The sequence below is a fragment of the Panthera onca genome, chromosome C2 (assembly GCF_046562875.1).
Source record: "Panthera onca isolate mPanOnc1 chromosome C2, mPanOnc1 haplotype 2, whole genome shotgun sequence".
NCBI lineage: Eukaryota > Metazoa > Chordata > Mammalia > Carnivora > Felidae > Panthera > Panthera onca.
In genome coordinates this window covers 60,355,863-60,371,877 of record NC_138347.1, presented here as the reverse complement: position 1 = coordinate 60,371,877, position 16,015 = coordinate 60,355,863, and the positions used below count along the sequence as shown (strand labels likewise).

Below are 16,015 nucleotides of genomic sequence, written 5' to 3'. Positions count from 1 at the left end.
TAACCTCCTTACCTTCCCAAAGCATTTACTCCTCTGGAATTTAGTATTTCAGTTTCTCATGCTCTGAGAAGCTCCAGCACTTAGGGATGAAGAGATCAGGAGGAACCAGCAAAGAAGACTGGAAAGGAGAGGCCACAGAGGTAGGAGGAAAGTCAGAGTGGCCATCTCCTGGAAGCCAGCTTCCATTTGGATTATCTATGTCTCCATTTATTCAGATTATGTCTTCGTTCAAAAAACATATATATAATTATTCCTTTATGTGTATGATTATTTGTATATCTATATAATTTATTTATAATGAAAATTTATACATTCGTAACAAAATATATATTTATTTTATATATTATATACATGTCAATATATATATACAATTAGTACTCTGAGCCAGGTACTATTTTAGATACTGGAGGAACAGGTTATGAACAAGAGAGGCAAAGCTCTTTCTTTCATGGGGTATATATTTTAGTGTAAGAATAAAGAAAACTGAAAGAATTATTAGGTAATGATAAATCATTCAAGTTTTCACCTGAATAATAAGAAGGAGCCAGCCAAGTGGTGATGGAGGAAGGGCATCCCAGACAGAGGGAAAGGCAGCATCAAGAGTTGAAGTACAGACAAGCTTGGTGTGCTTAAGGAACTGAAGGAAGAGCAGTGTGGCCGGAGCTTCCCAATGAAGATGAGCTTGCAGGAGTGAGCAGAAGACATATTACATAGGGCTCTTATAGGCCTGGGAAAAGAATTTAGACTTTATTCTGAGTATGAGAAGACATTGAAGGGTTTTAAGCAGAGGTTTAGCAGCACAGTATTTGAATTATATGAAGAATGGATCATAAGGAAGAAAAGGAGGGAAAAGGGAGACAAGTGGGAGGCTATTGCAGTGGTCTGGGTGAGCTGTAATGGCACTTGATCTTGGTGGTTGGTAGTATTGGAGATGGAGAAAGGAGATTGATTCAGAAATTGGCAAGGCTACATCTTGCCCACCCTATCTCCTAATCCACTAGTGGGAATGCACAAAATAGTGTTTACTTACCCCATTTCCCAAGCTCCCTTTACCATGAAACTCTTTTTATCCTGAAGTCCATATTCATATCTTGAAGAATTAGTGATACACATTAGAAAGTACTAGTATACAGACAGAACATGGTTTTCAAAGGTTTGTATCCTTTTTTCCTTTCTCATCAACCATCTGTTAATATTCAATAAGAACCAATGTTCTGAGGAACATTCTTTGAGAAATTCTGCTTAATGTAGCCTTAGAGCCTCTGATCCAATATGAGGTATTCCTACAGTTGAACCCTCTAAGAGAAGTTCCCTTTCTTTTTTCTTTTGGGGCACTTCATAGTAAATCCCTGTTTACTAATGAATGACATTTAGCAGATCTGAGTTAGTCTACACATAAATTATTATACACATAACTGCATGTATTACTGTACACAGGGTTACTCAGTAAATATCTGTCCCCTTTCTCTTCCTGCCTCTGAAAGCCAGTGATATTTGTTACGAGTATACTTTTCACACTTAGTTTCTACTACCTTGATTCATTTTTTTCTGTTTCATATGATATGCATTGCTAGCTGTATTAAATGCCTTTTGGCATCATTTCATGTAATAAACATTCCATTCTCTCAGAGCTGTGTGATAATGGTAATAACGATGGAGATAGTGGTGAAATATATACTTTTCCTTTTTGAAAGCCCTCTGACCTACCCATGGAGCTGTCTGATAATGACGACAGTGATGAAGGTCATGCTAAAGTAGACATTTTCTCCCATACCTATCTATTTAAGAAGATTTTCTGAATATCACTAGGAACTTGGCTGCCAGGATGTCACACTGTTTGATTTTCCTCTTACCTCAATGGGCCTCTCCTTCCTAGTCTGCTCTCCTGCTTCTGCTTCAGCTCTTTAGCCCCTAAACACTGGAGGTGTTCAGAGCTTATTCCTGGAACCAGTCCTCTATCCATCTTCCTCCTTCGGTGATCTTGTCCACTTCTATGGCTTTAAATACTGTCCGTATGCTGGCAACACCCACACTTATTTCTTCATCTTGGACCTCTTCCCTGAAATCGAGAGTGATATAGCCAATGCCTCTTTGACATTCTTATTTGACATTTCTTGTTTGTATGTCTCATAAGCATTTCAAACCAAACTAGTCTAAAAATGAGCCCCTGATCTTCTCTCCAAACCTGCTTTGCCCTTGGCCTTCCTTGTCTCAGTAAATGGCATCTCCATTTTTACAGTTGCTTAGGCCAAAAACCTTATAGATTTCTTTCTCTCAATTCCCATATCATATATCGGCAAACCAATTCCACCTCAAAGCATTACTTTCTAAAATTGGACCATTTTTAATACTTCCACTCTAGGTCCGGGCTCCTATCACTTTTTTCCTAGATTATTGCAATTGTCTTTGAATTGGTGTCGCCTACTTCTATGCAAGGGATTTTCAACCTCAGCACTATGGATGTTTTGGGCCAGATAATTTTTTTATGTGGGGGCTGTCCTGTGCATTGTTGGATGTTTAGCAGCATACCTGGCCTCTGTTACCCCAGTTGTGATAACCAAAAATGGCTGTAGACATTGCCAAATGTCTCCTCGGGGGCAGGATCACCCCTGGTCTAGAACTACTGCTCTAAACCTGATCCCCATGTTACCTCTTTACTTCGTCTCCTACATTCCCCCTTCACTCACTCCTTTCTACACTGCCTCCTTGCTATTTCTCCAATACTCTAGACATTCTCTTCTGTGGGGCCTTTGCACTTGCTTTCCCTCTACATGGAATAATATTGCCTTACATGTCCATATGGCTCACTCCTTCACTTTCTTCTCTTCTTTGCCCAAATGTCTTCTCAAGGAGGCCTTCTTTGACCCCTTCCCCCCAGTTTAAAACTATCAATACCTACCTTCCATTTCTTGTACATCAATTCTCCTTTTCCTGCTCTGTTTTTCTGATTTACTTACTGTCTCTCTTCTCCAATTAGAATGTAAACTTCATTGGTGATAGGTTTTATTTGTCCTGTTTTGTTTGCTGCTCTATTCACAGCATCTAGTACAGTACTTGACACGTTAGATGCTCAATTAATATTTACTGAATGAATGAAAACAGTGAATGAAGAAAGTCTCTGAAGTAATTGAAATATTAAAAAGATTTTTTTTGTTTCACTGATAGCTCAGGAGCTAGTCAACGACTGGTTAGACACCAAACTTAAGCAAGAACTAGCAAGTGATGGTGAAGATGCTAAAGACATGGTATCAAATATCCCTTCTGTGCCGGAAGCCACTGGGCATTCGAAATATGACAGGTTTGATGGTAAGAACTTGACTGATTGTTTTAAGCTTTAACATCTAATAAATGTATCTAAGAAATCTTTTTAATTGTTTGGAATAATACATGATATATTATTTGACTTTTCTGTGTTTTTGCTTAGTTTTATAATTAGCTTTAATTTTTCTTGGTTCAATTTAAATTACTTACCTATATCCTCAGTAAATTCATAGTGTTTTTCAAATTAAAAGTATTGTTTGTAATTCTTCTTTTGATTATAATAGCAATGCATGCTATTTGAGTGTCTTACCATGTATTGTTGAATGACTCCTTACTTTGATAGGGGCTACATTTAAACATTCTTGTATCATTTTTTAAAATTTTTCTATTTTTTGAGAGAGAGAGAGCGAGAAAGTGCACACAAGCCTGGGTGGGAGGCAAAGAAAGAGGGCCAGGGAGAATCCCAACTGTCATCGCAGAGCCTGACACAGGGCTCAATCTCATGAACTGTGAGATCATGATCTGAGCCAAGATCAAGACACTTAACTGACTGAGCCACCCAGAAACCCCTAAACATTCCTTTATCATTTTATATTTATGAAATGCTTCATGTATCTTTATAAGAGAGCTTATTGTTGTGCACAGAGCCAGTTTGTGAGGGTTCCTCAAATGTACTCAGAATTTGATATTATTTTCCTCAGCATAAAGGTAGGCCTGGTGATGGTGGTGGCAGATCCTCATGTGTGACTCAGACACCCTGGGTAAACTCACCTGGCGGCATTTTTCTTGTTTAGGGCTCTACAAAATCAACAAAATCCCCAGCCCAGGAATCACAAAGTCATGAGCTCTTAAAGTTAGAGGAATCCTTCAAGATCAGCTAATCTGATCTCTCCTCTTCACCCCCTCAGACAGAGATCCTTCTATAGTATCCCTAACATGGAGTGATATAATCTCTGCCAGTAGAGGAATGCCTGGGTGGCTCAGTCGGTTGAGTATCCAACTTCGGTTCAGGTCATGATCTCACGGTTCGTGAGTTCAAGCCCTGTGTCAGGCTCTGTGCTGAAAGCTCAGAGCCTGGAGCCTGTTTCCAATTCTGTGTCTCCCTCTCTCTCTGCCCCTCCCTCACTTGCACTCTGTCTCTCTCTCTCAAAAAGAGATAAACATTTTTAAAAAATATTAAAAAAAAAAAAAAAAAAACTCTGCCAGTACAGCTCCCAGGATAGGAGGAGCCCATTTCAGCTGTTGTGAGGCTCTACTCCTCACACATTCTCTCTTGGGAATTTGTCCTCTATAACTTTTACCCTTTAGTACAACAGAAAATAATATCATGTTCCCTTTCCCAAGAAAACTGTTGTTTGTTTGTTTGTTTGTTTGTTTGTTTGTTTTGTGGGTGATATAATCATATCTGATCTCATATACTTCAATGTTCCTGGCTTAAATACACCAGTTCTCTCAACAGTTCTTTATGTCACATCATTTCTAAATCTCATTATCCTGGTTGCCACCTTCTGGATGTTTTCTAATTTATTAATGTCATTACTAAAGTGAGGCATTTCCAGACTTCATATTTATTCTGAAGCATATATGGAATATAGTGAAACTATTACTTCCTTTCATATGGTGCTAATAGATATAGTTATATTTCTTAGACTGGCAATTTTCATCTAGTATCATACCATCCCTCACACATCTTTTGCTTGTGGAGTGTTTTGTTTTCCTCATTTTTTAGATCTGAACAAAGGTATTATGGAGCCATTAAAGAGGATATTACCAAAAATATTGATTAATGTGATTATCTCAATAGACACAGAAGTACTTAACAAAATCTAACATCCAATCCTAATAAAAACTCTCAGCAAATTAGTAATAGAAGGTAAATTTCAACCTAACAAAGGTCATTTACATAAGATGTACAAAAAACAAATACCAAAATGACAAATATAAATCATATCTTGTCAGGAATTACACCTAATGTAAATGGATTAAATACTCCAAATAAAAGATGAAGATTTTAAAATATGAACTATATGCTGTCTGCAAGTTACACAATTTAGATTCAAAGACACAAATAGATTGAAAGTAAAATTCTGGAAAAAGATATACTGTGCAATTAGTAACCAAAAGAAAGTGAGAACAACTTAGTAATATCAGAAAAAATAGACTTTAAGAAAAAAAAATTGTTGGGGCACCTGGGTGGCTCAGTTGGTTAAGCCTCTGACTCCTGATTTCGGTTCAGGTCATGATCTCACAGTTTGTGAATTCAAGCCCCGCATCAGGCTATGTACTGGCAGTGCAGAGCCTACTTGGGATTTTCTCTCTCCCTCTCTCTCTTTCTCTCTCTCTGCCTCTCCCATGCTTGCTCTCTCTCTCTCTCTCTCTCTCTCAAAAATAAATTAAAAAAAACTGTTATTAGAGGGATGACTGGGTGGCTCAGTTGGTTAAGTGTCTGACTCGATTTCAGGCTCAGGTCATGATCTCATGGTAGTGAGATGGAGCCCCGCATCAGGCTCTGCACGGGGCATGGAGCCTGCTTAAGAGTCTCTCTCTCCCTCGCCTTCTGCCCCTCCCCCACTCGTGCTTGCTCTCTCTCAAAAAAAAAATTGTTACTAGGGACAAAGAAGGGAGTTTTATAACGATAAAGGAACAAGTATAAACATACATACACCTACAAAAAAGCCCCAAAATATATGAAGCAAAAACTGACAACGTTGAAGGGAGAAATAGATAATTCAACAATTCTCCAAATTATTTGGAAACCTCATACCCCATTTTCAATAATGTATGGAACTAAACAGAACATCAACAAGAACGATGTTCGCTATCCCTAGTCATCAAGAAAATGCAAATTAGAACTACTTTGAGTAACCACTACATACCTAATAAAATGGCTTGTATCCGAAGACTGATGACACCAAGTATTGGTGAGGATGTGGAGTAACCGGAACATTCCTATACTGCTGATGATTGTGTGAAATTGTATAACCACTCTGGAAAACAGTTTGACAGTTTTTTAAAAAGTTAAACAGATACTTATACGATCAAGCCATTCCACTCCTAGGCATTTTCCCAAGAGAAAAGAAAGCATATGTTCATACAAAAACTTGTACACACATGTTTATAACAACTTTATTTGTAATAGCCAAAATCTGGAAACAACCCAAATGTCTATCCCTGAATAAATGAACAAATCATGGTATACCCATACAGTGGAGTACTAATCAGCAATAAAAAGTGATAAACTATTGATATAACATGAATCTCAAAAATAATTATGCTGAGTAAAAGAAGGCTGACGAAAAAAGTACAGAGTGTATGATTTAATTAATACAAAATTCCAGAAAATGTAAATTTATAGTGTGAGAAAGCAGGTCTGTGGCTGCCTGGGATAAGACAGAGAACGTGGGGAGGAGTGGGAGGAAGAGCTTGCAAATCAGCATGAGGATCCTTTTGGAGCTGACAGACATGTTCCTTATCTTGGTTTTAGTGATGGTTTTACTGGTAGATGTATATGTCAAAACTTATGGTAGGCTTTAAATATTTACAGTTTATTGTATGTCAATTATACCTCAATACAACCATTTGAAAAAAAAAAAGCAACGGACGGGGCAGTTGGCTGGCACAGTCGGTGGAGCACATCACTCTTAACCTCAAGGTCGGGAGTTCGAGCCCCATGTTGGACGTGGAGCTTACTTAAAATAAAAAAATGTAAAAAAGAAGCAATAGAGTCTTCAAGGATGTTTAGACTGAAATAGTATCTTTTATGTTTGGCAATGAAGGAATCTTTAGTGACTTGGGGAGGGAAGATTCATCATTTTTCCTCTCAGCTGAAGGTAGTTAATTGCTGAGGGCTGTACTCACCCAATTGGCATTATCAGTTACTGTTTATTAAACACCCACAGCTTTATATTTTTGTTATACCAAGGTTATTTATTTAAATATGGAAATTGTACTAAATTTTTTTTCCCTCTTTTTGTTCTTGCTCTGTCTCCCCCAGAGTTATGTGGCTATTTGGAGGAAGAAGAGGAAAGTACCACTGTTCAAAAATTTATAGACCATCTGCTCCATAAAGAAGTGGTGGATTCTGGAATGTTGGAAGATCTTGGAATGAATGGAAACCAAGACAAGCAGCAGCAGAAGGATCCTCGCCTTACCATGGAGATGAGACATAAGCAGGTGGGAGGGAAAAACAAAATTAAAATGGGTAACAGGAAGCAATCTTTGTGTAGCACATTTAATAAGCTTAAATAAAGACTTAGGCTTTATTATGAAAAAGGGTGCCATCTGTGGTTTGGTTAGAAAGAATAAAAATAAAATATAAGAACTTCAGAAGAAAAATAATGCTCATAAACTGAGGACAGGAAACAATTTAAGAAAACCAAAAAAGAGAACAATTGATTTTGAACAATGGAGTGGTGAACTAAACTTTATATTAGTTTGTATGTGATATTTTCTATTATAAATATGTAGATTGGTTTTGCTTGAATTTGGTTTTTGAACTGTGACATCAATATATTAATATCATGAATATTCTAGTGAGTGTTATAATGATAATTCTTTTCCAGACAACTGAAAAATTCACTCATTTTGTGATTATAATTTGAAAGGGAGGACAGATCTGAATTAAATCTAGTTCAGCTGTTTTGAATTAGAAAGGCATATGGGAACTTTCTTTTCTTCAAAGGGAATAAATAGTGGGTTATAGGAAAAAGATGCATCTCCACTCTTTGTAGGGGAACTTTAGGAAATCAGAATGACCAAGTCTTTTCCACATGTCCAGAACTAAGACTGAACTAAAATAATTGCATATACATTTTATGCTACCTTTTTATAACTCTGAATTTCTGATTGTTTTAAATTATTAAGATGTGCCTAATCAGCACTGGAGATATTAGAAAAATGGGTAGAAGTATGATCCTTTTGGGTTTGTGAAAAAAGGGAGGAGAGAAGGTTTAATAAGAGATTGTCTTCTCATAAGTGGAGAGTAAGGTGAGGGTAAAGGTAAGTGACCTAGGAGGGAAAGGAGCACTCCTGTACTTACAGTTAGCCAAGCCTCTACAGAATCAGTATGCTTGAAAAATTGACTGTGCTTATTCAGAAATACCTGTGAAATTCATGGTTTTGATTTCTAAATAAGAGCCAGAATCATTGATATATTTAAATAATGATAAAAACGAATAAAGGGTAGGGGGCACCTGGGTGGTTCAGTTGGTTGAGCATCCAGCTCTTGATTTGGGCTCAGGTCATGGATTGAGCCCTGCGTATGACTCCATGCTGAGACTGGAGCTGCTTAAGATTCTCTCTCTCCCTCCTTCTACCCTTCTCCCCCACTCACTCTCGTTCACTCTCTCAAATAAATTTTTTTTTTTAATGAATAAAGTGTGTGGTGTTCTTAAAGCAGTATATCACTGTTCTATCCTTCACAATGTAGCCTCCCCCAAATATCCATATTCTTTCTTAAATTATAATCAGCCTGCAGACCGGGCCCAAATGAACAGCAGTAGTGTATATCTTGGAAAACTTTAGGGGTCAGAAATTATTACTAAGTAAGCATCCAGAATGTGGCATCTGACCCATTAGATTTTCAACTTTTCCGTGATGCAAATCATTCCCAGACTCTTTGGGAGTCCTCCTACCTGACTTCATCTAGACTTTTGAATTGGTTTGTACCCAGTAAACATGAATTCTTCCTAGTTTTCTGATAAACAGTGGGCTTCTGGGCCAGAATTTTCAAACTGGGCATATTGTGAACTTGAAAATGTATTCTAAGCTTTTGCATATCCTTTTCTACTTGAAAGGCTGCATTTCACCCTTGTTGTATTCTCTTTAAGGTAAAAGAAAATCGCCTAAGACGTGAGAAAGAACTAGAGCGCCAGAGAATTGAAAAGACCCTGAAAAAATCAGCGTTGTTAGAGGCTCAGTATTTGGTGCAAGAAGAGAAGAGAAAGAAGGCTCTGGAGGCCAAGAAAGAGGAGGAGGAGATTCAAAGGGAGATGGTAAAGCTGCGGAGGGAGATAATTGAGAGGAGACGCACTGTGGAAGAAGCATGGAAAATGTAAGCCGGTCGTGGTGAGCAGTGTGGAGTTTTTTTGTTTAAGCAGTCATTTTGGAAGTACTCTAAAAAAAATGGACATTGTAATAGCAAAACACAAAGGAGAAATCACCCACCATTCCAGTATCTTAACAAATTATTTAACATTTTTCTGTTTCCTCTGGGTCTTGATCCCTTTACATACTTAAGGTACATTTAATTTGTTATTTTGCTTGTCATAATTAACATATTGCCCAGAGTCCTGAGGTCTGTGTATTACCCCACTGAGTTCCTAGACCATAGATTATGTAATGACCTCCCCGCCCAACCTGATAAGCATTTCAACTCTTTCAGGTTTGTCACCATGTAATAATGCAGTGAGCTTCCTTAAGCATAGAGCTTTTTATATTCTTAGGCATGTAATTACTGAGTTAAACGGTACAGGCCTTTTAATGACTCTTGAAACACTGCCAAATTGCTTTCGAAGTGCGTTATACTTATTTACACTATTGCTGGCAGTGGGCCAGATTAGTACACTCTTCTCAGCATTGGGGAGTACTATCACTTTCAGTATTTTTGCACTTTTAATAGGTATTATATTAGTTAGTTTGTATTTCTTTCATTACCTGTATATTCGCTCACTGTGCCTCAGCCTGTGTGAATTGTGTCTTACCTTCTGATAATCCTACAGAATCCTCATTGCCTTCCAGCCACTGATCAAGAACGGGAATATCTGACATAAGAGGAAAATCAAAATAGTCTTCACTGGATGTAGTACTATTATGTACTATCCTTATGCAGAAAATGAGCTTCCTAAATGAAATACATAACTAATGTATTTATTCTGAGAAACAGCACTGATGCATAAATTGGAAAAACCTTGGAGTAACATGCCTCAAGTGACTGAATACTCAAAACTCAAAGGCTAGAAAGACCTATTAGATAATCCCTTCCACCCCACCAGCCTACACAGCTTTTGCCCCTGTGTTCTTGATTGCTCTCATTCTACCCAATTTAAAACAGCTCGGCAGTGGATGTGGGCTTCACTCTTCCAAGTGCCAGCCTCAGGCTTCCTCCAGATGCCATTCCTTTCAGAAAGCAATCAACAGTGTTTTAGGGAGTTTCTCGCTAAGGGCAACCTTACTTTTCAGGTTGCTCTTAAACCCTGAAAAATCTAGGCAGACCTAAAATAAATTATGAAAACAGGTAACATTTGATTGTAACAGGATGCTCTGTTCAGAGTGGGCACTCATCAAATGTTCACTGACCACTCATTTCTTTTAAAAGTTAAAATCTTGTCCATGAGTCCAGCGATTCAGATAATATGCTCTACTGCTAGCAGATGAACTGATTTTAAACGTTCTAGAAAGTAATTTGGCAATAAACAACAAGAGCCGTAAAAATGGTGTTATCACTTGACCTGGGAGTTCCAGTCTTAGGAAAACTCTCCTAAGAAAATGATCAGAAATCCAGGCAAAGATTTGTGCACAAAGATTATTAATATAATATTATTTATGATCAACATTAATAAATATTAGAAAAATTGATAAAAATGGTGGTACAATCAGATATCACTGACATATTGTCAGTGTTTGTTTTCTGGGTGGAAATATGGATGGCTTTTATAGCTCTGGTGTTTCACAATGAGCAACTATTACGTTCATAACATATTGTAATGTTATTTTAGAAAATCAGATCCATCGTATTAGAACTGTATTTCTTTAAATGGCCACTATGATCTGCCTACAAGTGTCTAATATAACATTATTATGGCATCTGGAGAGAGTCAGTAAAATTCTATTATTGATAGACCTTTTTAATTTTTTTGTAAGCTATCCTAAATCTGCTTCCCTACATAGTTTCAAAGTATCTCCTCTAAGAAATCTTTAATTACAAAGGGAAAAACGGCAACTTTACACTGGAGAGGCCCCTTTAACCAAGTGATGGTCAACAGCACAAGTAATAAGATACAACATTGTGCATCCCCTGTATGTATAGGAGAATTAATGAGAGCATGTTTATAGAGTATTCTGGCATCCCTCTCTCAGTTTGAGTTTCCACAACTGTGAAGTGAAATTCAGAAAGACCTGAGTTTTCACAGCTGGTTTGTGGGCCAAAGCACATAAATCCTGAGTCCTGACTAGGTGCTGTGTATACGACATCATCTTACACACATACATGTACACGTACTTTAGTACATGCCAGTAAGAAAGCAGTGGCTGTGAGCTTGCTTGAATTGGCAGGTGAGAGAGAGATGACCTGGGTGAGAAAGAATAGATGGGTGAGACAGGGGATGACCAGAGACATGAGCAACACATTTACTGAGAGATTCCTGTCACTTGTTGAAGGCCTTTTATTAATTGTTATTCTATTTTTTTCTCTTTTCAGCTGTTTTAGAATTAATATAAATTCCCTTCCCTCTTTACTCAAGAATACCTGATTCTTTTATTATTTTTTCCCCTAGAAGCCTTGTAAAAGCCTTGGAGTAAAATTCTCATCCCTTTCTTACCTAAGGTCCTTTTTTGTCTCTCCCTCAGAAGAAAGAGAACTTATGTCTACAGTAGAAAACACCTAGGAGTTGTTAACTCTCAAATTTTGATCAAAGTATCGCTCAGTGGTAAACTCAGTAAAAATACTTTGCCAAAGGGGCACTTGGCTGGCTCAGCCCAGAGAATGTGTGACTCTTGATCTCAGGGTGAGTTTGAATCCCACATTGGGTGTAAGAGATTATTTAAATAAATAAATAAATTTTTTGAAAACTTTACCAAAATATCTATAGGGCCTTCTATTTTTCAGAGCATAACAGTTTTATTTCATTTAGTGTATATTTTATAAAGGAGTAAACTAAGGCTCACAAAAAAAAAAAGAAAAATCATCCTATTATGGACTTTTAGAACCAGATCTAAAAATCTGTCTTCTGATGGAAAATTCAGTGTTCGTTCCACTATGGTAGGGTGTAATTGCCCATTGTTAAGTCTCTTGTTCCTACATGTATTTTTAAAACTGTTATTAACAGAGAGAAGAAAAAGCAGGAAGAAAATTCTCAAAACAATACAGAAGAAAGCATCTTTCAAAGTGATCATATTCTGGATGAAGAAAAAACGGCAAAAGAAAGAAAGAAGAAACTGAAAGAGTTATTAATCCAGACTTTCAAGGAAAATCATCAGGTAGGAATTGTAACATACCTTTATTCAGCATAAATGACAGAGGGCTCTCTATCAGAGATACAACAGTGTCCCACTAAGTCCAACTGAGGCCTCAATGCAAATACCAGAATTGCCCACACCACTATGCTGCCCAGCGGACTTAGGGCCTGGGGCAGTGCTCCATGGACCAAGAATTCCCTGGTCCCAGGGCTATTCTTATATGTACTCTGTGTGATCCTGGGAAGTCAGGTGTGAATTTGGGATGGCTTCCTAATTATTCCTAAATTATTACCCGTTTCAGAGTAGCATGGAACCACCAGTGAGGTCTCTGATAGGTTTCGAAAGCTCGGCTTCTACGGTCTTCTGGATTATTCAGAAGAATTACTCAGAAAGTCACTTGCTTTCTGGTAGCTATGATCTTAAAGCAAGATACACTTTTCCTTTTCATGGTCTGCATTTTCTTTTACTCTTTTCTCCCTCTCTTTTACTTTCACTTTTTGTAAAATTAACTGGTCAATTTTTTATTGACAAATGAGCATCTTTTCCAGGCCATTTGAGCATAAATTTGTTTCAGTGAAGTGGGATTCACAATAGTGTGCATTTGAGGCTTAAAACATGTCAGGTGTGGAGCACCTGCATGGCTCAGTCGGTTAAGCATTTGACTTTGGCTCAGGTCGTTATCTCACAGTTGGTGAGTTTGAGCCCCGCATCGGGCTGTGTGCTGACAGCTCAGAGCCTGGAGCCTGCTTTGGATTCTGTGTCTCCCTCTCTCTCTGCCCCTCCCCCACTCACACTCTGTCTCTCTCTGTCTCTCAAAAATAAATATATGTTAAAAAAATTTTTTTAAAAACATTTCAGGCGAAAGGGATTACTTGGAGGATTTGTAAAATGAGAAGGTTGGATGAGAAAAGATAAACATGGATATATTTTATGTCTTTTATAACACCCACCTATGGCTTTAGACTTTGCTGAAATTCAGCAAACAGTAGTGGAATGAATGCAGGAATGCATGGATTTAACAAGAGAAAAGAGAATGTCAGGATGATATTGAGGAGTTTAATAAATGTAGGACAGATTTACAAAAGCCCTGAAAATCAGAAACAGGAATTTGAATATAATATTGATAACTAGGATATGAGCAACAAAGTAAAGGAGTGTAAGCAATTTAAAAAAAGAAAGAGGGGAGCACCTGAGTGGCTCAGTCAGTTGAGCTCCAACTCTTGGTTTCAGCCCAGGTCATAATCTCATGGTTCGAGGGTTCAAGCACCACATCAGGCTCCACACTGACAGTGCACAGCCTGCTTGGGATTCTCTCTCTCCCTGTCTCTCTTCCCCTCTCACTTCCCCAACTCACGTGCTCGTTCTCTCTCAAAGAACAAAAAACAAAAAAAACCTTAGACACATTTGATGGAGGCATTTTGGACTGATGGGCAAAAAGTCATAATTGTTGAGATATAAACCAACAAGATTTCTGGTTAGGGTTTTGGCTTTAGGAATAGAGAGGGTAACATAGTAGGAGGAAATATTAAGAATTGGGATTAACCTTTTGAGAAAGATTGGCAAGGACTCTTAGATGCTGCATCTTTCACAAGACAGATGGCATTGGTGTGTCCTCCTAAAATAACAGTTCAGATTTCTGAAGGAAAATAGGAAAGGAGATGAGTACTCAGGGGGCCATCTAGAGAATGCGTGAGGAAAACGTGCCATGGTATATTGTCCAACCAATGAGAGATTAATAAGACATGTGTTCTCTGTAAGCTTAAGTTTTAAATTTTATTGAAGTTCACTGTACAGGAAGAAATAATGTATGTTTTAGATAGAAGTGGCTAGGTATAAATTTTAGACATGTAAAGAGTTTTACGAAATTAATGGTCTACCTAAAATAGATTACTCAGGTTTTTTTTTTTTTTAAGTTTATTTATTTATTTTGAGAGAGAGAGAGAGAGAGAGAGAGAGAGAACGAGCTGGGGAGGGGCTGAGAGAGAAGAGGACAGAGGATCTAAGGTGAGCTCTGAGCTGTCAGCGCAGAGCCCCATGGGGGCTCAAGTTCACAAGCCATGAGATCATGACCTGAGCTGAAGATGGATGCTTAACCGACTGAGCCACCCAGGTGCCCCCAGATTACTCAATTTTAAAAGGACCAGCCATGGGTGTCTGGGTGGCTCAGTCGGTTAAGTGTCCAGCTTCGGCTCAGGTCATGATCTGTGAGTTCAAGTCCCGCATCAGGCTCTGTGCTGACAGCTCAGAGCCTGGAGCCTGCTTTGGATTCTGTGTCTCCCTCGCTCTCTGCCCCTCCCCCACTCACGCTCTGTCCCTCTCCCTCTCTCAAAAATAAATAAACATTCAAAAAAAATTTTTTTAAAGGACCAGTCAGGAATTCCTGGGTGACTTAGTCAGTTGAGCATTGGACTGTTGATCTTGGCTCAGGTCATGATCCCAGGGTCATGGAATCAAGCCCTGAGTTTAGCTTGGAGCCAGCTTAAGATCTCTCTCTATCTCCCCCTCCCCCTCCCCCTCCCCGTCTCCCTCTCCGTCTCCCTCTTCCTCCCTCTCTCTCCCTCTCCCCCTTTACCCATCCCCCACATGCACACATATTCTCTCTTTAAAAAATTAAAAAACGATCAGCCAGTATAATTTAAAAATTTGAGACTATGAGTAAATGATCTCTACTTCACACAGATTCTGCTTAGTGATCCTATACTTTATTGTTTTTAAGTTATTTTGAAATAATTGTAGACATACAGAAAAGGTTGCAAAAACAGTACACAGAGTACCTGAATACCCTTCACCCAGCTTTCCCCAATGTTACCATCTTATGTAAGCATAGCATAAATATCAAAACTAGGAAATTAACCTTGGTACAACACCATTAAATACATTAACTAAACCACAGACCTTATTAGGATGTCACCAGTTTTTTCACTAATGTCCTTTTTTCTATTCCAGGACTCAGTCCATAATTCTACATTAGGGAATACCTAGGAGTATATATACCTAGGACTCAATCCATAATTCTGTTTCATCTAGTTGTCACATCTTCTTTGTCTCTTCCAGCTTTGTGACAGCTCCTCAGTCTTTCCTTCTCTTTTATGACCTTGACATTTTTTTAAGGGTACTGATCAGGTATTTTGTAGAATGTCTCTCAGTTGAGGTTTTCTGATATTTTCTCCTGCTTAGATTGAGATTATACATTTTTGGTGAGATTACTTAAAGAAGTGATGCTGTGCCCTTCTCAGTATCGTATCAGGATGTACAAGTGTTAATATGCTAGGTTTCTATACTATAAAGTTACTATTTTTCCTTTGCAATGTCTTAGAAGAAATATTGTAAAACTATGCAAATACCCTGTTTCTTCTTAAACTTTCACTTAATAATTTTGGCATCTATAGGTAGATAGATCTTGCCTGCAACATTAATGTATTTGTCTAATGATGATTTTGTATTTCCCTCATTTCTTTTCCATTTATTAACTGAAATTCTTCTAGAAAGAAAACCTGTCCTTTCTCCCCAATTTATTTATTTATTCAATTACCTACTTTTATCAGTATGGGCTCCTAGATAGGTATTTTATTCTATGGGT

General features: G+C 38.0%; 1 protein-coding gene across 3 annotated transcripts in view; it reads left to right on the top strand.

The window, feature by feature from the left end:
- CCDC191 (coiled-coil domain containing 191) overlaps window positions 1-16,015 on the top strand; it is an 89,983-nt gene that overhangs the window by 9,816 nt on the left and 64,152 nt on the right. For 2 of the 3 annotated variants that reach the window (XM_060639956.3, XM_060639955.3), the window contains exons 4-7: window positions 3,166-3,306; window positions 7,256-7,434; window positions 9,090-9,313; window positions 12,306-12,456. In XM_060639956.3, the coding sequence (XP_060495939.3) occupies window positions 3,166-3,306; window positions 7,256-7,434; window positions 9,090-9,313; window positions 12,306-12,456 (695 nt within the window). The remainder of the gene's footprint in view (window positions 1-3,165; window positions 3,307-7,255; window positions 7,435-9,089; window positions 9,314-12,305; window positions 12,457-16,015) is intronic. The other variant, XM_060639958.3, reaches the window with a different exon arrangement.